This window comes from Staurois parvus, unplaced genomic scaffold (genome assembly GCF_062004578.1).
Source record: "Staurois parvus isolate SC_StPar_1 unplaced genomic scaffold, SC_StPar_1.0 ptg001249l, whole genome shotgun sequence".
Taxonomy (NCBI): Eukaryota; Metazoa; Chordata; class Amphibia; order Anura; family Ranidae; genus Staurois; species Staurois parvus.
Genome location: NW_028319045.1, coordinates 94,077 through 121,227, shown reverse-complemented (window position 1 = coordinate 121,227; position 27,151 = coordinate 94,077). Strand labels below are relative to the sequence as shown.

At 42.4% G+C, this 27,151-nt stretch overlaps 2 protein-coding genes across 2 annotated transcripts in view; both read left to right on the top strand.

The window, feature by feature from the left end:
* LOC149437898 (cytochrome P450 2H2-like) overlaps positions 1-14,923 on the top strand; it is a 31,805-nt gene extending 16,882 nt beyond the window's left edge. The window contains exons 7-9 of the mRNA XM_089660498.1: positions 4,787-4,974; positions 14,095-14,236; positions 14,398-14,923. Of these exons, the coding sequence (XP_089516624.1) occupies positions 4,787-4,974; positions 14,095-14,236; positions 14,398-14,579 (512 nt within the window). The 3' untranslated portion in view covers positions 14,580-14,923. The remainder of the gene's footprint in view (positions 1-4,786; positions 4,975-14,094; positions 14,237-14,397) is intronic.
* A 10,286-nt stretch (positions 14,924-25,209) lies between these two features.
* LOC149437897 (cytochrome P450 2H2-like) overlaps positions 25,210-27,151 on the top strand; it is a 42,300-nt gene continuing 40,358 nt past the window's right edge. Inside the window, exon 1 of the mRNA XM_089660494.1 lies at positions 25,210-25,418. Within this exon, the coding sequence (XP_089516620.1) occupies positions 25,239-25,418 (180 nt within the window). The 5' untranslated portion in view covers positions 25,210-25,238. The remainder of the gene's footprint in view (positions 25,419-27,151) is intronic.

The window sequence follows — 27,151 nt, the reverse complement described above, 5'->3', positions numbered from 1 at the left end:
CCGCTCTATAGCAGAAGTATTCCTACAAGGCGGCACGGGATATACATACGTGATTTTGCATTACTGGGTAGGGGGTGCACGTGCCCTACCCGCGCCACCATTCGCAGCTGCGGCTGTCAATCACTGGGTCCCAGTAAGTGATTATTCGCCCGTGCCCAGTGACTGCCGAGCAATAGAAAATAATAAAATAGAATAGAATAGAAAATAAAGGAACATAATAGAATAGAATAAAAAAAATAGAAAATAAAATAAAAGAATAGAATAGAAATTAAAAGAAAAATATAGAATAGAATAGAATAGAAAGAATATAGGCGTCTTCCGAGAACTGAATTTAGAAAAGAATAGAATAAAATAGAATAGAACAAAATAGAAGAAAATAGAGTAACATAGAATAAAAAAGATTATCGAACAGAAATGAATAGACTAGAATAAAAAAAAAGAGAAAGAATACAGTTGCAAGAAAAAGTATGTGAACCCCTTGGGATTTCGTGGAGTTTTGCATGAATTGGGCATAAAATGTGCTCTGAACGTCATCTAAGTCACAACAATAGAAGAACACAGTCTGCTGAACATAATACTACACAAACATTAGATGTTGCCATGGTTTAATTGCACATAACATGTAAACATTCACAGTGCAGGGAGGAAAAAGTATGTGAGGCCCTAGCTTAATGACTTCTCCCAGAGCTAATTGGAGCCAGGAGTGAGCCAACCTTGACTCCAATCAGTGTGATGAGATTGGATGTGTTGCTGACAGCTGTCCTGCCCTTAAAAAACACACACCTGTTTTGGGTTTACTGGTTTCAAGAAGCACTGTCTGATGTGAACCATGCCTCGCAGAAAAGAGCTCTCAGAAGACCTATGATCAAGAATTGTTGACTTGTATGAAGCTGGAAAGGGTTACAAAAGTATCTCCAAAAGCCTGAATGTTCATGTGTCCATGGTAAGACAGACTGTCTACAAATGGAAAAAGTTTAGCACTGTTGCTACTCTCCCTAGGCATGGTCGTCCTGTAAAAATGACTGCAAGAGCACAGCACAGAATGCTGCATGAGGTAAAGAAGAATCCCAGAGTGTCAGCTAAAGACCTACATAAATCTCTGGCACAAGCTAACATTTTTGTTGACACATCTACAATAAGGAAAACATTAAACAATAATGGAATACATGGGAGGACACCATGGAGGAAGCCATTGCTGTCCAAAAAGAATATTGCAGCACGTTTGAAGTTTGCAAAAGAGCACCTGGATGTTCCACAGCACTACTGGCAAAATATACTGTGGACAGATGAAAGCAAGATTGAGTTGTTTGGGAAGAACACACAACACTATGTGTGGAGAAAAAAAGGCACAGCACATCGACATCAAAACCTCATCCCCACTGTAAAACATGGCGGAGGGAGCATCATGGTTTGGGGCTGCTTTGCTGCCTCAGGGCCTGGACGGATAGTTCTCATTGATGGGAAAATGAATTCCAGAGTTTATCAAGACATTTTGCAGGAAAACGTACGACCATCTGTCCGCCAACTGAAGCTCCGCAGAGGATGGGTGATGCAACAGGACAATGACCCAAAGCATACAAGTAATTCAACAAAACAATGGCTGCAACAGCACAGAATACGCCTTCTGGAGTGGCCCAGTCAGAGTCCTGACCTCAACCCGATTGAAATGCTGTGGCATGACCTTAAGAGAGCGATTCACACCAGACATCCCAAGAACATTGCTACACTGAAACAGTTTTGTGAAGAGGAGTGGTCCACAATTACTCCAGATCGTTGTGCAGGTCTGATCTGCAACTACAGGAAATGTTTGGTTGAGGTTATTGCTGCCAAAGGAGGGTCAACCAGTTATTAAGTCCAAAGGTTCACATACTTTTTCCTCCCTGCACTGTGAATGTTTACATGTTATGTGCAATTAAACCATGGCAACATCTAATGTTTGCGTAGTATTATGTTCAGCAGACTGTGTTCTTCTATTGTTGTGACTTAGATGATGTTCAGAGCACATTTTATGCCCAATTCATGCAAAACTCCACGTAATCCCAAGGGGTTCACATACTTTTTCTTGCAATTGTATAGCTGTCTTCTGACATTTGATTTCAAATAAAATGCAGCCAGCTATTCTTCACAATGAATGTGGATCGATTTGATATTTTCTATTCAAATTTGATTACAATATTTTGAATCCATTGGAAAAATTTGAATTCGGACAAAAATTAATAAATGAAATGAAACAAATTTGTTACAAATGCAACAAAATAAAATTAGTAACTTAAAGAATCAATCCAAAACTAAAAGAACCTTCGTTCTGCATATGTCAGGTTGGTATGCAACCACTGCTGATTTTGAATCAAAATGCTTGCTGCAGCAATTCAATCTACAAAAAAAATCAATATTAGGAAGTCTTTTTTACAGCAACCACTCAGATTCAGACCTGTTTTGGAAGTTGAAATGTGCTTTTTAACCGTGTAACTATTGCCATAGACACCCATGTGGCAGCTTTTGGGCCCAAGTGTGGTAAGGGGGGTTCCACTAAGGAGGCTGTTTATGTCTTCATTCCAGAATTCCAGATATTGCCTAGTTTTACAGAAAGAAGTATCTGGAGGTCCTACTAAAATTTTGCTATGCTGCCCCATAAATTCTAGTTACACCCGTGGTGATTGGTGATGCTTACAGCAGGGAGAGGAAGTTGAACAGCACAGGCTCCTAAGGAGATCCTCCAATCTGCCCCTCTATGGAGCTGTATGTCCATGTGTAGCAAGGCATTACTTAGAAGTCAAATCAGGTTAAACTGAGGGAACTTTCTGGCTTTAGCACAATTGCTCTGTTTACTGGATTGTGTAAGTAGCTCACTGAATGCTTTCACATTTTACATGGAACTGCTTTTTTATTAGAAAGTGGAGTCCATCATGAATGTTGCTTCCAGACTCATCCACCTTACCAACCATACAGTGTCTGCCACCCCCCTTTGCCAGTTCCCACACTGGCTCCCGCTCACCCAACGAATAAAATTGAAGATACTTACAACAACTTATGAAGCCATCCACTACTTAGCCTCTAGTTACATTACTAACCTGGTCTCAAAATATCAATTGTTCCTCCGAAGACCTCTTGCTCTCTAGCTCTCATGTCACCTCCCATGCTCGCCTCCAGGATTTCTCCAGGGCCTCTCTCATCCTCATGAACTCCCTTCCCTAATTTGTCCGACTATCTCTGTCCACTTTTAGATGATCCCTGAAAACTAAGCTCATCAGCCCATCTCCCACAGTTATCACCTTTTGTATTTCTCGACCTTCCCTCTTAGATTGTAATCTCTAACGAGCAGGGCCCTCTGAATCCTCCTGTATTACTTTGTATTGTAATTGTACTGTCTGCCCTTGTTTTGTAAAGCGGTGCGTAAACTGTTGGAGCTATATAAATCTTGTATAATAATAATAATAGAAAGAAATTCTTTATTTTCCAACAAATGCATGTGTAGCGTGTTGTAGGTACCTCTAAGCTCTGCATAGCCAGGGAACACGCATTTTTCACTCTTACATCCACAGTCAGTGAGCAGTCCGTGAACTTGGTTTTGTTATTTTATTAGGGGAAATAACTTGGATAGGGTATTAGGGATTATAGGATGCTCAGTTTGACTGGAATCAATGCAGTGGGGTACAACTTACTCCCTATGTACAGAAACAGATTGTGAACTGTTCTTTTTCTTTAAAAGCCATCAGTCATTACGGATTAGTAACAACAGTCCTTTATGGGCGAGGAACTCGTAGCCCTCAAAAGGTCAGCTTAGCTTCTTGTAACTACATGCAGAGACACTTCCTCTCCCCTGTAGAACTGCTCCCAGCTCCACAGCTTGTATACACTATCAGCCCTCCTGGCTGCTCAGAAGATCTCCCAGGACAAGGATAAAGGATTGAGCCCAACCCTCTGCCTCTTGAAAGCTTGCTACATGTGGCAGTCTCTCCCCTTGTGAATCCTTGGGTGTGCTGATGTACTCACTCTGTCCTCTTTGCTCCCAAGGTCTTGATCCCATTCATGTTGCACTGCTGAATGTATCCTCCTGAGCAAGCTCGAGCCCAGCCTGGAGGCTGCCCCCCCCCCCAGACCTAGAGGACCCCTCCCGGGCACCAACATTCTCCTCAGCACTCCATATTCCAACCAACTTCCCTGTCAGCCTGACTCTCCCATTTTTATGGGCTGATCCACCACTCTGCCAGGGCCTCCTAACCTGGGATTGGTCAGACTCCCATAAACATGCAGATTAGGTCTCCACCTCTTCCTGCTTACTGGCTTCAGGAAGGTTCTATGGTCCTCCATTGTCAGGAGGAGGAGATAGAGTCCCAACCTGTTAAGTCATCCAGCTGATCTACATTAACCTGACCTCAATCACAGACTCACACAGTTACCATGAGTCATACACAGTGATTTTACCTGTAATACACTTCACTAATCTAGTAACACCCAAGAGGGTGCTACGTGTGGTTGAAATAAATTTTTTTTCCCGAAAAAACATTTCCTATACAAATGTCTTAAAATGCCATCCCAACATGGGAAAAACACTTTACTATTTTAAAGCACTCTACAGCTCCACTATCCCCTAACTTCTCTACTATGCCTTATCCCCTTAGGGGATTATGCATATTAGCAGGCTTTGCTGAATTTTTCATAGTGTGTCAAAACACAAATTATTTCCAATGTATAAATATCACTGATCTCACATAAATTAATAAATACAGGTTTGATAATGTACAGTAACATTTTTTTTACATTCTTCTTTTTCTGTGTGCTCCAGAGAGGATCCATAAAGAGATCGATAATGTAATAGGCAGTGATCGCTGTCCATCAGTGGAGGACAAGAGTAAGATGCCATATACAGATGCCGTCATTCATGAGATCCAGAGATTTGCTGATATTGTACCAGGAGGAGTGCTCCATGCAGCCAGCAAGGACACCAACTTTAGAGGATATCACATTCCAAAGGTATCCTTCTTAGAGTTCCAAAATAGTCTAATATATCTCTGTGTTTATCTATCTATCTATCTATCTATCTATCTATCTATCTATCTATCTATTTATCTATCTATCTATCTATCGAATATGTGATTTGATTAGGTCTACGTCTGGTAGTAGATGGGCAATCATTTCTCTTCAGAAAAAAACAGTCAGGAGTTATAATATTTTCCTACCCTCACATGAGTCATTCTAGTACCAGGAGTCACCATGACACTCGTCCAGCACTAACAATAGTGCACAGTGTACTGTGATCATTTCCTTTGCTCCATACCAGAGTGAAGGATCAGTTGTGCTTGCAGCAAAACTTTTCAAAAAGTTGAAAAACCTCCCCATGCAATTATATGGACCTATATACAGCAGAGGTACATGTTATGGTCTCCTCACTAATAATGATTTAACCAATAATTGCAAGCTATTTTATAAATTTGGCATCTTTAGTTGTAGTTATTGAGCTACCTATAGCCACCCTAAGACCCATGATCATTAGAGGAATTTGGGTGTACAATTAGGGTTCAATTGCCCTCAGCGGCAAGAAGTCTTGACAAGTGATGCACAGGCACCATATACAGTTAGGTCCATATATTATTTAATTATTAAAGGTACTTATATAGCGCAGTAAATTTACGTAGTGCTTTACATATATATTGTGCTTTCACATCACTCCCTAACCCTCAAGGGGCGTACAATCTAAGGTCCCTAACTTACATTTATACATACACATACTAGGGCCAATTCAGACAGGATCCAACTCACCTACCAGCATGTCTTTGAAGTATTGGAGGAAACCGGAGTATCTGGAGGAAACCCACAAAGGCACAGGGAGAACATGTAAACTCCGGGCAGGGGATGCCATGGTTTGGATTTGAACCAATGACCCTAGTACTGCCAAGCAGAAGTGCTAACCATTTACCCACTGTGCTGACTATATATTTGGACACAGGCACAACTTTAGTTTTTTTCAGGGATTTGCCAAAACATATTCAAGCTATAGTTCTATAATAGATATGGGCTGAAAGTGCACACTCTCATGTTTCATTTGAGGGTATGTACATCCAAACTGGAGGAAGGGTTTTACTAATTACAGCTCTTAAGAATAGCCATCCCTCCTTTTTTAAGGGACCACAAATAATTGGAGAATTGAATTAAAAGCTGTTTCATGGCCAGGTGTGGGCTATTCCTTCGTTATTTATTCATCAAATAAGCAGGTAAAAGGTCTGGAGTTGATTCTAAGTGTGGTATTTGCATTTGGAATCTATTGCTGTGAACCTACACCATGCGTTCAAAGGAGCTGTCCATGAAAGTGAAACAGGCCACTGAAAGGCTTTAAAAATAAAACAAATCCATCAGAGAGATAGCAGAAAAATTAGGAGTGCCCAAATCAACAGTTTGGTAAATTTTGAGGAAAGAAGAAAGCACTGGTGAGCTCAGCAACATAAAAACGCATGGACATCCATGGAAGACAACAGTGGTGGATGATCGCAGGATCCTCTCTGTGGTAAAGAAAAACCAATTCACAACATCCAGACAAGTGAAGGACACTCTCCAGGAGGGGGGCGTATCATTGTCAAAATTGTCAAAAAGCATTCTTTGGACTGATGAAACTAAGATTAATCTGTACCAGAATGACAAGAAGAAAAAAGTGTGTAGAAGGTTTGGAACAGCTCATGATCCAAAGCACACTACGTCATCTGTAAAACATGGTGGAGGCAGTATAATGACATGGGAATACATGGTGTTTACAGAAGACAGAAGCAGCGGGATAAATTCTGCAGTGTTTAGAGATATACTGTCTGCCCAGATTCAGCCAAATGCAGCAAAGTTGATTGGATGGCGCTTCACAGTACAGATATACATTGATCCAAAACACACTGCAAAAGCAACCCAAGAGCTTTTGAAGGAAAAGAAGTGGAATATTCTGCATTGGCCGAGTCAATCACCTGATCTCATCCAAATGGAGCATGTATTTCACTTGCTGAAGGTAGAAAGACCCACAAACAGAGAACAACTGAAGACAGCTGTAATTAGAGCCTGACAAAGCATCAGAAAGGAGGAAACCCAGTCTTTGGTAATGTCCATGGGTTCCAGACTTCAGGCAGTCATTGCCAGTAAAGGATTCTCAACAAAATATTAAAAATGAACATTTTATTTCCGATTATATTCATTTATCCAATTGCATTTGCGCCCCTGAAAATGGAGAGACTGTATAAAAATGGTTTCAGTTCTTAAAATTTGTACTTGATATTTATGTTCAACCCCTTGAATTAAAGCTGAAAGTCTGCACTTCAAATTCATTTGGATTGTTTCATTTTAATTTATTCTGGTGGCATACAGAGCCAAAAGTATGAAAATATTGCCTGTGTGAAAATATACTGTATATGGACCTAACTGTACCTGTAAGTTCAGCTCCTACAACTAAGCAGGTTTTTGTGAAGGGAGAGGGGACATGGGAAAATAAGCAATGCTGCCATGCTCAGCTTACATTGCATATCTTGCATTTGAGATATTTGCCCAAGTCAGAACTTGTATCAAAATTAGTCAATCGAATCTGAAGATAAATTTAGTGACCCAGGATTCACCCAAACTCTTTAACTCACTAAAAATAAATTCCAGGAATTCAGCTACTTTGTAATGTGTGCATGAATACTGTGAGCTATGTTCAGTGAGGTGCACGCCACCTCCTAGATTGTATTAGTTACAACTGAAAGGTTTATTGAACTCCCAGAGGATACACTTGGGGCTGCGAGAGGAAGGAAGCATACACAGCAGCTATGCCTGCCTCTCCCCTTTGCTGCCCATTCACAGAAACCTTTGTATTTTGTGAAAGAGTTTGAATAATTAAAAGGCTTCTGTCAATGAGCAGGAGGAAGGGAGGGGTGGGCATAACAGCTGCATTGACTCTATGATTGAAGGAGCTGAGACCAGTGCAGCCAGCATTGAACTTCCAGAAGCTATATTCCTGGAGCACAATAAACCCGTCAGATGTAAAATAAAGAGATATGTCCAGGAAGAGTAGCTGAATTTCCGGAGTTCATCTTTAAGCTGAAAAATTTGACTTCTGGCACCGGAAGAAAGTGATCCTCACCCTTTGAGTGAGTTTACTATATTAAGAAAGCAGTTTTTTTTCTTTTTTTTTATGAAGCTAGAACCCTTTAAAGAGATGTACTGTTTCCTTTTTAGGAAATACTGTCACAGAGGTGGAGATTTTTGCCCCTTCCCCCCTTGCAATGTTAAAGTGTATGTGAAGTCAGATTTTTTTCATTTTGGAATGAGTATACAATGGTTAAAGTTTCTGTTTTTTATTGCTTCCTGGTCTCCACTGGTGACCACTGTAACTAGGACTGAAAGTGAGGAAAAATCAAAAGTTGTTTCAGTTTTCTCAACAATTGCAAGTGAATTTTCCTCTGCATGAAACGCTGTCTACCAATATCTTCAACTGAGGCGTGCTGCTATATAGAACCCCAGCTTTCTTATATGCCATTAGTAGGAGAGTGTGTTAAGTGTGGACCTCCTTTGGTGGTGTCCACAATTTGTACAATATTGCGATGCAGTAATCCTCAGTGCAGTAAAATTAACAATTTTATGGTATTTCCATTGATAACCACCCACTTCCTTGTATATTTAGATACTTAGATACTCCCAACTTTGGTGCTTCCACCACTATTATGCTGAATGTAGATTTATTATGCTTAGATGGGTTTCTAATACTTCTACAAAATGAGACTGGATCTCTGAATTTAGGTGTCCTTTTATCATGCAGCGGTAAATGAATGCTGCTCAGTTCTCCGGCATTCTCAGAGGAGACAGTTCTCCTCTGAATGCCTGTTCATGAAGCAGTGTAGATCACTTCTCCTAATGAGGTGATCTACAAATGCTTTGAATGCTAGAAAACGGCTGCTGTTACTGTAATCTCGTGAGATTACAGTAAGAAATCAGTCAAACACACAGTTTACTAAGCAGCGGTAAATTATCGCTGCTTCCTTTGCGGTTCCCCCAATTCTCTACCTCTGGGCTGGAGAATCTGGAGGGAGAATTTTCACACGGATCGCCAGTGAAGGGCTGACATTGCTCCTTCATACACTGGCCATCTGTGTGCTGAGATGATCAGTGGAGAACATGTTCTCCGCTGATCATCTCTGTTTCCTACACCACTAATGATCTGAGATCAGCAATAATCCTCAGGATCGCCACTGATCTCTGTTTCATAAAAGGACACCTTAATAGGTTATTATCATTTGAAAAAAAATAACGTATGAACAGAGGGGATCTCTTAAAAGTATTATCTAACTTGGAAGCATTGGCATAAGGCTAGGGTTGGCTTAAAGTGTAAATAAAGAGTTTTGGATAGAGTGGTGATGGATTAAAACACCTGTTAGGTTTTTATTGCTGTCGTTAGGGAGATTCACGCTCTCCATCTGTCCTGTTTACCATTATCAGTAAAAGAAACCCCAGATTTTAGGTTGTCCCCAGAAAAGTAATAGAGGGGAAATCTTTCAACGGGGACATTAGTTCTAGTAACCTGGACGTCCCCAAGCAATTCCCTTAATTTGCAGGGATTTCCTCTCACTTCCTGTTTTGGCTATGGAATGGAAAGTGAAGAGAAATCTCCTCAATTGGACACAGATGGCAAAATATAAACTGAAAGGGGTTATAACCCTCCCTTACTCTACCCAAAATTTAGAAAAACGGTTTGCCTATGGTTCTACTTTAAAGTGTTACTAAACCCAGGACCCTGCATTCACTATATCTGGTCTCCCACAGTACACACAACATGGAAATGCAATTATTTTAGCAAATATAAACTGCTAAATACCTTTTCTCATCAGATGTTAGAGCAGCCTTGTGACTTCAGCATAGCACTAGCTAAAGCTTGTAGGAGTTTCTTTCTGCTCTAGGAGGATGCAAAATCCCCTCTGTCTGGACAGTGCTGATTGGCCCTGTGCTGATCACATGCACTATCCCAAGAAAAAAAAAACTTCTCTAGCAATGCACACCAAACTTAGCGTGTGCATGCCTACAGTTCAGTCTGGAGTTAAGTGGTGGTCGCTTGAAAAAGGGGAGGAACAGAGAAGACAGAATCAAAAGGCCTTTTTACATAATGCAGAGGATTAACCCCTTAGGTTCCACAGTGAGTATAACAAACATGCTTTACTGCATATACAGACTGATTTTACTGTTGTGGGTTTAGTAACACTTTAAGTCTGTATAAAATAATGTGTTTGAGACTTCTAGGAGCTAGGCATAACAATCTGCTTTGGTTTCCTTTAAGGTTTAAATATTGATGTATAGTATATGATGACTGCATATATTGTCTATGCCTGCTCTCTATGAACTGATCATCTGAAATTTTTTAGTACTCTGTTACCTCGTGGCCCTGCTGCATTTCAGTTCATGTATAATTATCATTACCTGTGTAACTGTAATGTTTGTCTCTGTGTTATTTTGTGCCTAAAAACTTCGCAAAAACTGAAAAAAAAAAATTCAGTTGTCATTGGGCTAGGAAAAGAAGAAATAACCTTCCAATGAGAACACTTGTTCTTGTGACAACTGTCTAAGAGAGGATTACTAGTACTACTACTCTTCCTATTGCATCTCAAGGCAGAATTGAAAGGGAAATCTCCCAATGGGACCAAGTCAGCAAAAATGAAGACACTAGACATAGAATAATTTAAGGGATTAAAGTATATGTGTCAAGCTAATTTTAGATTAAATTGGTTGTAAACCTCAGACATGAAATATGAACAAAGCATATCCCTTTATAGTATATACCTTTCTTAATTAAGAACACTAAATGGCATTTCTTTCTGCTGCTTCATTCCTCTGCTGTTAGCATGGATCACTTCTGACAAGTTTTCCTGACACCAAGAGAAAAAATGGTGGCAGTTGAGGGACCTCCAGCAGATTGACAGTTTCAGTTCTGTTCCTGCGTGCTGTGTGAAGGGGGGTGTGTCCCTTTCCTCTAATTAGCTCTCAGAGTTCTCCTCCCTGAGCTCTGCAATTTGTAGTTTCAGCTCCCCGCCCCTTGTTTTCTGAAAGATCAGACAAGCTTTACAAATTCTAGACTTTGAAAAAATGTAGAGAAGAGAGGACGACAGATACAACTGTAGGATGATTTGTTTCATCTCTGTGTTTGCCCGAGCCTAGTCACTTCACTTGGTATATGTAAGGGTTTACAACCACTTTAAAGTAAATTATTTTCATATGCTAACATTTAAAGCTGAATTCCTATCATTTGCTTACTTTAATTTCACTGAACAATGTATGTTTTTCACAATGTACATTAGAAGCTGCAGTAAGTCAGATCGAGCCTGCTTCAGTTTCTAGTTAGAGGCATCATGCAGTATCTAGGCCTTGCCTCTCCAGCTTTACTGTCGTGGACTATCACTTTCATTTTCAGCATCACATATGGGGTTTACCTAAAGAAAACCCCATATAAACAAAATACAGTGCAGCACTAAAAACTAACAGAATAAATACCTATACCTTAAACTTGCAACAAGTCACATAGATACATAAAAACATTGTCATGTATTCATAAAATAGTCCCAAAACACAAACGTCCACACCATTCAAAAATGTCTTCAAATTTTATCTTCAATAAGATTCCCAACACATATAGGTCAATAATCACAAGCTGCCCTCCCAAATCTGTGTGTCTATAACAATCGCCTTCCTAAATAGACCTCTTACAAGAGAAAAGGTCTATAAGCACATGTGCCAGCAAGTTTAAGGTATAGGTATTTATTCTGTTACATTTATTAGTGTTGTGCTGTTTTTTTGTTTTGACTTTTGAACTTTAGAGTTAGGCATAACTGACAATGAAGTTCTTCCTATTTTTTGTAGCATTCTGCATGCAAATAAAGTCTGCCTAGGAACTCCTACTCCTTTAAATCGACATCTATGCAAGAAGACATTCAACCCATGAAGGCAATTTATCATTTGTATAACTCCTCCCAAAAGGTAGCTCACTGTTTGCATCAGGGCTAATGGCTTTTGAGAAACTAGTGTAGTGCCCTCCTAGGTAGTTAGGGGGGAGCTAGACTCCAATGGTTAGACAAGGGCTGAGTAGCTGCCCAGGTGTAATAGCCAGAGTGGGGTCAAATTGTGGTCAGGGCTGAGAGGCTCTGCAGACTAGCTCTCTGAGACTTCCCCCTGCACTAGAACTTTGGAGAACGATCTAGAAGCAGTGGGTTTAGGTAAGGAGTGGCTAGTCTGTATTGTTAGAGGATCTTGGCCAATCCCCAACAGGAGGTTTGTCAAGGGGCTGGGACAAAGTTTAAGAGTAACTGAGCCTGCTCAGTAGCAGGGGAGAGTTCAGGTGGAAGATGGAGAAGTAGGGCTGGGGTGCAGGAGCCTGGGAGGAGGCCCAGGGAAGGGGCCTGCCTTCAGGAGAGTTGCTGACAGAAGGAAAGCTGTACCTCAATTGCTCCCTGAGCAAGGACTACCTGTGAGGCTGGAAAGAAGCAGCCCAGCATAAAGGCCTGGTAGCAGCCACTGACTCATCAGCAGCACAGAAGAGGGACAGTAATTACTTCTACACCCCCTTGGCCAGAAAGGGGAGAGAGCATTTGGGTGAGAAACCTAACTCGCTCTGCAACTGGGACTGTTACCCTTTTAATAGCAACTACTAGATTCCCTGTCTAGGGATTCCTCCAGGCAGCCAGGTAGAGGAGATTCTGGGGTTGTACTATGAGAGATTCTGGCTAGCTCTTCTTAAGAAACTGATTGCTGTAACCACCTGTACATAGTTCAGGAAGTTGTTCTTGATTTCTTGGTTCCATCCCAGTTCTAAATCTCTAATAAAACTGCAAAACAAGCTCAAAGACTGGTTACTGACTACTGAATGCAAAGTCTGTGTGGAAATGTATGTTGCCTGGCTGTGCAGGACCATAGGAGGACCCAAATCTTCTGCAACTCCTGAGGGGGTAGTGTTACACCAGGCACAATGCCCTGCTGCCCCCTCCCATCTGCACTGATCTGCCTGGATTTAATTGAGAAGCACAGACACCCAGGGATTACATCACTAGGTCTAAAACATGTAATCAAAATGTAAAAGTTTTATTTAAAAATATAATTAGCATGTTGATGAAGGGGAAAAGGGGAATCCATGTACTAACATCCAGAGGGTGTTAGGATGCTAATGTTATACATCTAAGAGGATGTTTATTGTAGTTCTGGTATGATGTCACTGTTCTTGCTGGCTTTGCTCTTTGGAATCCTGTAAGCCCCTTTTTATGAAGTGAGTCCCACCATTGGGTTGCTAAGGAGCCTTTCTGTCCATCAGGCTAGCTGAGCAAGGGATATATAGTATAGGAAGGTGCTGGTGTGGGTCAACAGATAGTAGCAGAAAGTGGAGACAAGAAGGAATGGAACTGCTATTTTAAACAAAGATATGGTCAAAAGACTGTGAGCAAATTGTGGTTGCTGTACCTCTCCTCCTGGTGCTAGGGACCAGGCACCTTGTTTTGTACTGTTATAGAAACCTTTGTGCTTTGTACTGTTTGAGACTATATGCAATATGCTTTAAAGTGAGAGACTCTCTGAAGATATACTGTACCTGTTGAACAACTCTGAACGTAAATGTTCACTTCTGCAAATAAGCATGCTGGACCGATCTTCCATTCTTTCTATGAAGTTAATGGTGTAGCTAATACCTTAGGAAAAGTGAGATTTAGCAGACAACTTGGGTCACAAGAGAGTGGTGGTTTACTAATAAAGGATCCATCAAGAGCACTGGCCAGACCCAGCCGCATAAGTCTGTCATAAGTGAACCCTTGCCTAGTGGACCTCAGGTGTTTGATAGGATCTTCCTATGGGCTAATCCTGGAACCACTGAGCAGACAAGTACCTGTGAAACAAAGATTTTTTGTGACCCCTGATCAGGCCTAGGACTGTAGTATAGTGAAACCCGAGTGTGTATGAAGAGTTTGCTGCCCCTGGAAAGCTAGGCTGCAGTCTGCATTCCTTCTAGGTCATACAATGCTTCTTTCTTTTTGCAAGCTTTAGTACTTTTTTGTTATTCTTTAATACTATATTCTTTTTTTTGCCTGCATCTGTTTCCAACTAATCAATTGGATTCTTTCATTTTAGGGAACTATGGTGTTTCCAATCCTAACCTCAGTCTTAAAGGACCCCAAACAGTTCAAAAACCCTCACAAATTTGACCCTGGACATTTCCTTAATGAGAATGGCACTTTTAAGAAGAGCGATGCCTTCATGCCATTTTCAGCAGGTACTATGTTATAGTTAATTACAAGTATAGCTAATCAATGTTGAATAGACTGTGGGTTCTTAATTTAAACCATGGTTGTGTTCTGGAACATAGGCTCAATTCATCAGGATAAAGACCTTTATTTTCAAAGAGTGACATGTGTTTTCTCTCTTTTTTCCTAGGAAAACGTGTGTGCATGGGGGAGGGTCTGGCTCGCATGGAACTCTTCCTCTTTTTTACAACCATTCTGCAAAGATTTACACTGAAACCCACTGTGGACAGAAAAAGCATAGAAATTACACCAGAGCCCAAAAGCAATGCTTCCAGACCTCGTGACTATGACATGTTGGCTGTGCCTCGTTGAAAGACCATTGTATACTCTGGTGTTATTGGATTTTTCTTCCTGTCTAAGAGCACCTATCACTTTACAAATTGTAAAGAATAATGCAGTATCTTATGGACATTAATTATTCTCTCTTTAAAGTTCTATAAACAAACAGTATCTGAGTGATAGCAACTGCTGGGGTCCTGAATTTATTTCAAACCATGGATATAATTTTTCTGGAATCTCTCTGACCATCCCATGATTGTGTGAGATACCTCTGAGGAAACATTATTGTAGTATTTGCTAGGCCCAGGAATGGTATGTGAATAATTTGGTGTTATATTTAAAATGGCAGAAAATTAAATAAAGTATTTTTTAAAACATACTGGCCTTTTTGGTTAGAAAAGTCATGGAAGCAGTGAAACTAATGTAGGATTTCCTGACTGGGACATTAACACATGACTGGGTGATGATTGTATACTATATTGCCAAAGGTATTGAGACACCCCTCCAAATCATTGGATTCAAGTGTTCCAATCACCTCTATGGCCACAGGTGTATACATTCAAGCACCTAGGCATGCAGACTGCTGCTACAAACATTTGTGAAAGAATGGGTCACTCTCAGGAGCTCTTTGAATTCAAGCATGGTACCCTCTGCTCAGCCTTGTAGGATCGTCAATTAATTTCGGCTTCACCTACTTGCTGCTATTGGGTTAGAGGCTTAGTCCCCACAAGGAACAAGACTGCAATCTACCCTACTGCCCTCTTTGCGTTACTGCGTTATCTCTTCTCGGTCTTTTGGCCATGATCAGGTTTAGTACTGACATTAGCCCTTACTGGTGTCAATTAAATTCGGCTTCAAATACTTGCTGCTATTGGGTTAGAGGCTTAGTCCCCACAAGGAATAAGACTGTGATCCACCCTACTGCCCTCTTTGCATTACTGCGCTATCGCTTCTCAGACGTTAGGCCATGATTAGGTTTAGTATCGACTTTAGCCCTTAGGGGTGTCCCTGCTGTCCAGCTGCTTCATTGAGAACTACTTTGATCTATCCAAGCCTTTTTGATCTTGTGGGTACCCTTGTAGGATTGTCACCGTGATAGGTTACCACCTGTGCAATAATTCCATCCGTGAAATTTCCTTGCTACTAAATATTACACAATCAACTGTTGGTGGTATTATAACAAAGTGGAAGCAAATGGGAACAACAGCAACACAGCCACAATGTGGTAGGCCATGTAAAATGACAGAGTGGGGTCAGCGCATGCTGAAGAGCACAGTGCTCAGAAGTAACCAACTGTCTGCAGAGTCAATAGCTAAAGACCTCCAACTTTGTGTGGCCTTCAGATTAGAGCAACAGTGCATAGAGGGCTTCATGGAATGGGTTTCCATGGCCGAGCAGCTGAAGCACACAGTGCATGCGCAGAAGTCACCAACTGTCTGCAGAGTAAATAGCTAAAGATCTCCAAAGTTCATGTGGCCTTCAGATTAGCACAGCAGTGTGTAGAGAGCTTCATGGAGTGGGTTTCCATGGCAGAGCAGCTGCATCTAAGCCTTACATCACCAAGTGCAATGCAAAGTGTCAGATATCGTGGCGTAACCTGTTCCAACATGACTGCGCATCAGTACATAAAGCAAGGTCCATAAAGACATGGATGGGGGGCGCATGCGCGGCCAGGATCGATGGCGGCCGCACTTTAAGTGAGCTCCGCTCATCCCCGGCCAGTGAAGACTCACCCGACAGCCGCTTCCACTCCTCTTCAGCTGTGGGTGAGTCCTACATACCCCGCACCCGGCCCGGCACTTGAGGAGACTTGATGGGGAAGATAGGGCGCTGGAGGCCCCCCTCCCCGCAGTCACGTGACCCGCGGCCGTCGCCGCTCCGGCGGTTCCTCTCCAGGCCGCAATCCCCGGCCTCTAGTATGGCTGGGAGCCCAGGAAGGGATCGCGGCCCCCCGGTGGTCGCAGAGGGTACTGCACCCACGGATGTTCCAGCCTCTGCCCTGACACAATCACTGCTGGAGGACTATGAGCCCCAGCATGCTACTGGGGGGGTTGTGGAGCAGTCTGCATCAGGGAAGCATCCTCCCTCCGTCCAGGCACCTCAGCAGGCCACCTCATCAGCTTCCCTCACATTGTCAGCGTTGGATGATAAGTTACAAAATTTTTTGCGCAACATTACTGCGTCCATATCCACGGAGGTGGGAAAGCTGGCCTTGGAGCTTAGAGGGGAAATTGCCCAGATTGGAGACCGCACGGACAGATTGGAAAACGAGTTTGATAATTTGGTACAATACGTCCATGTACTGGAAGAAGATAACGCTTACCTGAAGCACTCCATGTCCCAAATGCAGCTCCAGCAAGAGGACCTGGAAAACAGGGAACGGCGCCAAAATATTCGTATTCGCGGTATGTCCGAGTCTATTGCAGATGCACAGCTGCACCGTCATCTTTTGTCCTTTTTTACTGCCACTGCCCCCTTAGTTCCAGTAGCAGATTGGCGTATGGATAGGGCTCACCGCTCCTTGGGCCCAAAACCTGCTGAAGGCACCAGACCTCGCGACGTTATTGTTCGCTTTCATTTTTTTCAAAGCAAAGAAGCTCTACTTTCTGCTGTTCGTCATAAATCATCGCTGGATTTTGAGGGTGACAGACTCCAACTCTTCTGCGACCTGTCCCCGATTACGCTGGCTAAGCGACGAGACCTGAAGCCGATTACCATGCACCTTCAACAACACCATGTCCCTTACCGTTGGGGGTTTCCCTTTCGGTTGGTCGTAAATAGGGACAATACCCAAGTTGTGCTCCGTGATCTTCATGAGGCGGACTCCTTCCTAAAACGCCTGGGACTTCCGCTTCTGTCAGAGGATGGGTCCTCTCTGCCACCAACTCCGTCTCGTCCGTCCGCCACCCCCAGCGGGATTTGGACCCCGGTTCGCAGAGTTCGGAAGAGACCTTCACGTACCCCACAACGTCCGCGCCATCCTCGGTCAACTGATCCACCTGCTTGACGAATCTCTGGGGCTACCTTCTGGATCTGGTGATGAACCTTTTCCTCCTGGGTTTTTGGTCCTCTCTTGCATTTTTTTTTTTTATTCTCTACATAATTTTCCCACGGGTTTCCCTTATCTGTCCGGCCAAATTGGGTTGGGTGCTTTTTTCATTTTTGATTACTTTTTCTTTGCTGGCCGGGTTTGACGTCCTCTCCGATGTTCTGGTTGTCGTGCTGCTCCCGATTTTGTCTAGCCATAGGCCTAGACGACTTGGGTCACATTGTTGCTCCCGAGTTTATATCCTTGCGGATACTTATTTCTCTGTTTTTTGTTCTTTACACTATTGCCTTGCAAAGTATTGTGTTCAACTGTTTGATGTTTTTTGTTTTTTACTGTATTACATCGATGGTATTCCATTCATTTTTCATGCTATTACATGTAAAACCGTTGTCGTTATTTTATAATGGCTTTGCGGTTTCTGTCATATAACATCAAGGGCCTCAACTCCATTCAAAAACGGTGGATGGCTTTGAAGAAATTCCGATCCTCAGGAGCAGACATTATTTTTGTCCAAGAGACCCATTTCAAATCGACTGGCTCTTTCCGTTTTGCCTCGAGATTTTTTTCCCAAGCGTACTCGGCCTTTGATCCCTCTGGGAAGGCCGGGGTGGCAATCCTTATTGGGTCACACTGCTCCCTTCGGGTTGTTTCCTCCAAAGTTGACCGTCAGGGTCGTTATATTATTTTAGAATGTATGCTCGGCGAGACTCCCCTTGTTCTGTTGAATTTATATGCTCCCAATACAGGTCAACTGCAATTCCTGTCCCAAACGCTCGCTAATCTGGATTCCATTACTACCTCACAGGTGATTGTAGGGGGTGATTTCAATCTGATTGTTTCCCCTCATAAAGATAGGAAGGTGCTTTTTGAATCCACCCCCTCGAAGCGGCAATGCTCCTCTTCAAAATCGTTTCGTAAATTGATTAGGGAGCATCGTCTCTTTGACGCTTGGCGGATTAAACACCCTCTTCATAAACAATTTACATTTTACTCCAACCCTCACCGTAGCTATTCGCGCCTAGATCATTTTTTCATCTCTGCCTCTTTGCTCCCACTTCTGGTTTCCTCTGAAATCAATCCCATCACTTGGTCTGACCATGCCTCTTTGACCTTAAATCTTTTTTTTCCCCCTGCTGTGTCCAAACCGTGTCACTGGCGCCTTAATGAGACATTTCTTTCCACAGATCATCTTAGGGATGAATTGTCACGGGGACTCGATTCATATTTCACTCTTAATGTCGGTTCCGTAGCTTCTTCTTCATCTCTGTGGGAGGCCCACAAGGCGGTTTTTCGTGGACTTTGTATTTCCATGGGTTCTCGTTTAAAAAAGTCCTCGGCGAGTGCTAGGGCCTCTCTCATACAACAGCTCTTGGTGGCGGAACGTCGGTTACTGAATAGGCCATCTATTTCGGGGCTTCAGAGGGTGGCATCTCTACGTGCCCAAATTAAAGCTTTTGACTCCAGTAAGACTGCACAGTCTCTCCTTTGGGTTAAACAGAAATTTTACGAATTTTCTAACAAGCCACACCGTATGTTAGTCAACCGTCTCAAAACTCAGTCCCCTTCTACGATGCCCGATCTTCTAATACAGCCAGATGGAAGCCCTACTTATGACCCTCGGGCCATGGCAACACTTTTTGGCTCATTTTATGGGAAATTATATAATTGTCTGACCCCGGACCTTCACCCGTCTCTCACACAATCATCATTTGACAATTTTTTTGACCCCTTGTTACTTCCGAAAGTAACATCCTCAGACATGGATGCCCTTAATGCAGACATTACACTAGAGGAATTATTGGACACAGTCAAACACCTCCCTTCTCGTAAAGCCCCGGGACCGGACGGATTGCCTTACTCCTACTATAAATCTTTTATTGGTATTTTGGCCCCGCATCTTCTCTCCCTTTACCGAGATCTTTTTAAGGGAATCATACCCCAGACTGACTTCTCCCGTGCATATATCTCGGTTATCCCTAAGCCTGATAAGGATCACTCTATCGTAGATAACTATCGCCCTATTGCCCTACTTAATTCCGATTATAAGATTTTTACTAAAATCTTGGCCAATCGACTCTCCGGTATTATCTCCAAGCTCATACACAGGGATCAGGTGGGCTTTGTACCTGCCAGACAGGCTGCAGATAACACCAGGAGATCTATTGATCTGGTTGATTTGGTCAATCGTTCCTCTACCCCTGCTGTGTTATTGAGTCTGGATGCTCAAAAAGCCTTTGACCGTTTAAGCTGGCCCTATATGTTCATGGTTTTGGAGAGATTTGGTTTTAGGGGTTCATTTGTAGCAGCTTTGAAGGCCCTTTTTCACAGGTCAGATTAGCCTCCTTTCTCTCACCACCTTTTCAGATGTCAAATGGCACTCGTCAGGGCTGTCCACTCTCTCCCCTGCTGTTCATTCTCTGCCTGGAGCCATTGGCTATCGCCATCAGGTCGGATCCGGATATCCGGGGAATACAATCCCATTCTCGTGAGTACAAATTATCGTTATTTGCAGATGACATTCTCCTTACACTTACGAGTCCCCACACCTCTTTACCGATTTTGCACAAAACTTTGAAACAATTTGGGGCTTTATCAGGCTATAAGGTCAACACGTCCAAAACTGAGGCACTTCCAATACATGTTTCTCCTGACGTTCTTTCCTCCCTTCAGGCAACCTTTTCCTACCGATGGTGCACCCACTCTTTAAAGTATTTAGGTACCAACCTCACCTCCTCTTACCAATCCATATATGAGGCCAATTTTCCCCCACTGTTTGTAGCAATTTCTCGCTCTCTGGAACACTGGGATGCCTTGCCCATTTCCTTCCTCGGTCGTATTAATGTCCTAAAAATGACCGTGCTACCCAAACTTTTATACCTGTTTGCAACTCTGCCCGTACCCGTTCCTATGTCCAAGCTCCACTCCCTTCAGAAATCTTTCTTACACTTTATTTGGCACAACAGGCGGCACAGGATTGCTCGTTCGGTTCTGCTTTCCCCACGTTCTAGGGGAGGCTTGGGAGCACCGGATATAATAACATACTACTTTGCAACCCACCTTCGCTTTCTCATGTCATGGTCCACCCACTACCCTCCCAATACATGGACTGAGATTGAGTCTTTGCAATTGTCCCCTGTTCATCCGTGTTCCCTTCTCTGGTCGACCTCAGCAGTGGAAGTCCTTTCTTTTCGACACTTATTCCTAGGTCCCATGCTTTTCTCATTGAATGTTTGGCAGAAATGTAAGGCTAAATTCACATTGGCCTCTGTTTGCTCCCCACTGACAAATATCCTTTATAACCCTAATCTTCCAGACAATATGGCCAAGTCCCGGATGTCTCTCTGGGTAGGATCTAACATTTTTCAACTACGTCACTTGGTACACCCGGTGACTCGTAAGTTGCATTCATTCTCGGATCTCCAGAGGAAAGCCTCTCTACCCTCTCGCCATCTGTATATATACCTTCAAATACGCCACTTTTTCTCTACTCTATCTCCCTCATTGAGCTTAGGGAAACCTACCCCCTTTGAACGTCTATGTATGGAAGGTCCCCACCAAAGGGGTATTGTCTCTAGCACCTATAAAGTTCTTATGGAGGCCCCCCCTTTGTCCAATGACGCTCACCTCTATATGCGTAGATGGTCTCAATTTATACAACGTGATATTGACTTATTGTCATGGAGGAAAATATGGGACAATGCATCTAAATCCTCTATTTGTGTGGTTTTTAAGGAAAATATATACAAGATTATGATGTTGTGGTACAAAACACCAGAAGTTCTTCATGTTTATAATCCGAGTGCTTCTCCTGCTTGCTGGCGCTGTAGTAGAGCTTCTGGCTCTCTTTATCATATTTTTTGGACCTGCAGCTCCATTGCTCCTTTTTGGGAAGAGGTTCGCTCCTTGTTGCAATCGTTGTTGCATGTTTCTCTCCCATTTGACCCATTGCATTTTTTGCTGGGCTTGCCATTCCCGGGTCTACCTAAACTAGCCAGAAAACTTGCTGCACATGTGCTAACAGCGGCCAGGAGAAGTATTTCTATGTGTTGGTTATCCTCTACTCCACCTTCATTGCCAACTTTGTATAAACTTATTGCCGATGTAAGACAGATGGAGTGTTTGACTGCTTCACATAGTGGTTTGTTTGCTGTATTTGAGATGATCTGGCTCCCGTGGGATAATTTCTCTTCCTCTATGCTGGCCTGAAATGTAAGTCCCTGATTATTAACGCACTGTTAATATATGACTCTATTGGTCTTGACTAAATGTAATCCTTGCCATCGATGTACTTCTCTGTTTTGCTTGTCTTTTTTGTTTTTCTCTCCTTGTTTTCTGTAACATATGATTTCTTTGAAAACCAATAAAAATTGTTAATATAAAAAAAAAAAGACATGGATGAGCGAGTTTGGGGTGGAGGAACTTGACTGGCCTGCACAGAGTCCTGACCTTAATCCAATAGAACACCTTTGGGATGAATTAGAGCGGAGACTGTGAGTCAGGCCTGTCACGATCGCGGCATCAGACCCCAGACCCCAGACCTTCTCACCCAAACTCATGACCGAAGGGCTAGCCGATCTAAAACCACAATGTGACGTGCGTAACAATGCCATACCCAGCTGCACCATGCACAACGATTTTCCAGCTAATGGATACAGATCAATATACCGGCAGCCTGAGCGATTGTTACTGGGTCAGGTTAATTACGCAATTAACCCTTCACACTGCCACCACCTCCTTTTTGTACAGAGAAAGAGGAAACTCGGCGTTATCAGCTATAACACTATAATGATTGAGATAATTGTCTGTATAAAACGGTCCGCAGGCCAGTTATACAGAGGTTTAAACAACCACAGTAGCGTCTCTTTAGAGGCAGGAATTCGTGAGTTGCAATACAGAGCTATAGAAACAGTTCAACACTTTCAGAAAGAAAGATTTATTACTAAAAGGTCAAACAGGAGCAATAAAAATATTTACAGAACAAAGATGTAACTAAGATATATATATATATAAATATACAAAGAACCATAGCACAGCAAAGAGATATCAGAGAGAGGTGAAAGGGTTAAAGTACTTGCCAAAGTCCTGGGTTAGCAGATCCAAGTTTCAGAGCAAAAGGGCACGGGTCTCTCCAGGTGGTATTGATGTTAAAATGGGAGACGTCTTCAACTTTTTCCTCTTAGGCCTGACAGCCTGTTTTAAAGTCCCCAGCAGGGGGGTGGCTCTGCAGTCAAGGGCCAATCTCCAATTAGGGCTTGGAAATATGGGTGGATGCCTCAACTAGAGCAAAAATCTCCCATAACTCATATTTGCCTATAACTTTTCATCTGCACAAGTGACAGTCCACCCGCGGGTAGATTATTATGCAGACAAGTCTGAGGATTAATTAGATATGAATTATGAAATTATATACTGCACGGTTCACGAGATCTATGTTAGGTTTTATGAGGTTAGAATCTCTTTCAACTCCTGAGAAAGCTTTCCTTATCTCTTAGGAGGTGTTACAATTGGCAGGTTCTGTGGACAGAGAGACTCCAACTCTCTTTGGGGCTTTTACAGCTCCTATGACCCTCCTGTGACATTCCTAATTCACACACATACTGGCCACATGTCGCTGGGCCTCTCAGGAAGGGAGGGGGAAGGAGAATAAGGGAGAAATGGATACTCTTAACAAAATGGAGTCTGCGTCCTTCACTATGTGTTGCGCACGTTTGCGACAAGACCTTCTTGTTCGACATCGGTGCCTGACCTCACAAATGCACTTCTGAAAGAATGGTCACACATTCCCATAGACAATATTTTTGGCAATATAGTGTATGTTAAGGTGGGTGGTGCTTTTGTGACCCCAGAGTAGCATTATCATACAGTGTTAGAAATGGCAAAGAAGAAAACAATCTCTTAATCCTAACTCAGCCAAACATATCAATCTGGGATTCTGCAGGAGCGGAAAAGTGTAGAAGAACTCATCCTTCCCCAAACAGCAGTAATTGCCTGTGCAACATTCAGCATATCTGATATTGATGTCATTGTAGTTATTTCCATTTAAAAGAGTGGTCTTAACTCCCCCCCACCATAATGTCATTTTGATCCCTATGCTACTTGTGCCCTGTTTCTTAGCCTAGAAGGTGGGCAATGGAATCTAGGCACCAGATCCAGCAATTCTTCCTGGCCTATAGTCTAGCAATTAGGGGGAAGAATCCTGGAAGAATTATTAGGTAGTTTTATCCACTAGTCCTACAGCTCTGAAAATAACTATGGAGTTCATCTAAGAAGGTTGGTGCCCTCATCCTTGAAGATACTCCAGTGAGGTGAAGGCAAGAGAAGCAATTCCCCAGTTGACCGTCATAGAGGAAGAGTTCCTGAAAATTCTAAAATGCATGTCATCTCTTCCCATGTTTGCCATGTGAATGTGTAATTCTCTGCTCTGTTTATTTTAGCATGTAGACATTTTACTAACAAATTAATAAACAGAAAAATCATCACAAGGGACATAACATGCGGTTAGTAAGATGTCTCTTCTGCTCTTTCTTCTTCTTTCAATATAAATCTTCCTGTGAGTTGCCATCTTTATAAAGGAATGCCTGTGGATGTGGTATATCTGGATTTTGCAAAAGCATTCAATACAGTTCCCCATAAATGTTTAGGGTATGTATCTGGATAGAAAACTGTTTACAGGGGCACATACAAAGGGTGGTGATAAATAGTGTGTACTCAGAAAGGTCTAGAGTGGTAGGTGGGGTATGCCAGGGCTCTGTCCTGGGACCAATTCTGTTTAATACATTTATTATTGATATAGAGGTTAACATAAATAGCTCAATGTCAGTGTTTACTGATGATACAAAGCTAAGCAGGGCAATAACGTCACAGCAGGATATAGAAATGTTACAAGAAAGCCTCAATAAAATAAAGTGATTGGCCACTGCATGGTAAATGAGGTTTAATGCTGAAAAATGTAATGTACTTAGGGACTAAAACATGAATGCAACATACTCACTAGGGGGAGAGGAGAACCTTTGGGGGAATCCAGGATGGAAAAAGATCTGGGGGTTTTAGAAGATGACCCCCTACTCAGAAGTTCTGAGTCAGAACTGCAAAATCACGTATATATACGTGATGCTGCGCACCCGTGCCTCCCTGTAGCAGTATTTCTGCTATTGGGCAGCATGGAAGTGCCTAATCATGGGCTGGGACTTGCTGACAGACTCCCGCTGGGTGCAATCACAGCAGATGCAGAACTGAGAAGTAGCCAGCGATGTACCAATATGTAGCTTTGCCTACAGCCGCCGCTCACTGAATAGTTCAGGCAGGTGGTCAGAAAGTGGTTAAAATGCCAGAGATTTGAAATAAATTCTTAGTTTTGGTTGTCTCCTCTATGTTGCTCAACCTCTGAATAATTAAATCTAAAAAATATTATTTTCCCCATTTATTGGAAACATATTTCCCTTACATGGTGTTTAAAAGCCTGCAGGGTAAGTAATGGATTTCTTTACAATCTGTTATGCAATATGTCTGTAACTGGAACAAACTCCAACACGCCCTACTTGTCCTCTAATGATTGTTGGAATGCTGCCAGACTTCCCCTCGAAGATAAATACAGCAGTTCCTGGTTTGCAGACAGTACAGTTTGTACTGAGATTGTTGTCAGGATGGCAGTGAATGTCGCAGCAACACTTCTCCTCGTTTCTGGGGTCACTCTCCTGATTTACCTCCTTAAATGGTGGAAGAATGTAAAGAAGAAGGATTTGCCACCAGGGCCCACCCCTCTGCCACTTCTGGGGAACATTCCACAGATTAATACCACTGAAATGCCGCAGTCTCTGGTGAAGGTAGGAATAATTGAGCTGAATACTCAAAAAAAATTCTCTTTTGTATTCTAGGAAGAAATTTCTTATAACGTCAGGAAAAGATACAACCTAATTTGCAAACTTTTCCAGCTTGTGAGTCACATTTATATGAAAATGATAGTGAAATATATAAGAATAAGCAAATAGCAATCATTTAAAGTGTTTGTAAAGGATTTGTTTAACCATTTGTCTACCAAGCACTTTCACCCCCTTTCTGCCCAGGCCAAATTTCATCTTTTAGTGCTGTCGCTCTTTGGATGACTATTGCATGGTCATGCAACACTGTACCCAAATTAAATTTTTATCATTTTTTGAGACATATAGAGCTTTCCTTTGGTGGTATTTAATAACCACTGGGTTTTTTTTTAGTTTTTTGCTAAGCAAATGAAAAAAGAACAAAAATTTTGAAGAACTTTTTTTTGTTCTTAGTTTCTGTTATAAAATTTTGCAAACAGGTAATATTTCTCCTTCACTGATGTGCGCTGATGAGGTTGCACTGATGGGCACTGATATGCAGCACTGATGGGCACTGCAAGGCTGCACTTTTGGGTATTTATGAGGCGGCACTGATGAGGCTGCGCTGATGGGCACTGATGAGGTACTACTGAAGGTCACTGATAAACGGCAATGACTGGTGGGAACTGACTGGTGGCACTGACTGACATTTGTTTAGTTTTGGAAGCAGTGGGAAATGGTTATAACAAACTGTAGTGTTTGTGTTTTTTTAGCACCCCCCAGACTCTCAGGGTGGACTGACAAGAATCTTAGAGATGAGCCCATGTCTACTGATTTGGGATGGAGCATTGGGCTTCAATCACTTTAGTTTCTTTTTAGGCTTGGTTCACACCTACTCAGTTTGCTTTTGATCCATTTATGCAGTGCTTTTTTTGCACATTTTTGCACACGTTTTGCATTTTGTATGGGGTTTTTTTGTTATTGGGAAGATTAAAAAACACAAAACACATCATAAACACATAAAAATCAAACCACATGCTTTTCTGCAGCGCCTCCATTGAAGTCTATTGAACCAAAAACGCACAGCTGAAAAAAGCATAGAAACCATATTAAATGGATTGTAGTGCATTTCTGCAAAAAGTAAAAAGCACCAAAAATGCATAGGTTTGAACCAGGCCTTAGAGATTCTATGGCTCCAAAAACACAGAGAGAGAGGGGTAAGGGCCTGCAGGTACCCATTGTAACATTTACAGACTACAGAACTGTGTTCAGCTTAAACAGGGCCTTCAAGCCAACACAGGCAACACTGTAAATAGCACACACTAGCTGAATTGCAGACTTCTTCATGCATCCCCCAAGGAAAGTACTCAGGCCCCTCCAACTTCTTCCCAACTCCCTCCTTCTAGCAGGCTTGTGTCGGAAGCATAGGCAGGACAGAACACACAAGGAGGATGATAAACACACAAAGTTTTATTGAAATATGGGAGACATTAAATCAGGGTAGGAAGGTAGCATCTGGGTACCCAAAAAAGGGGAAGAGGGGGGCGGAGCCCAAAACAATTGTAATCCGGCCCACAATTTGGCGATTTGGGTAGCGATGGCCTGAGCAAGTATTAATCCAAGCAGGCAAGTCCAGCAAGGGTAATAGGGAGGTTCAATGGGGGCATTCCAGGCAGAAAAGGTATGAGTGTACAATGGGCAGTCCAAGAGAGGGAAAGAGCCCAAAATAATTGTAATCCGGCCCACGATAGGGCAAGTTT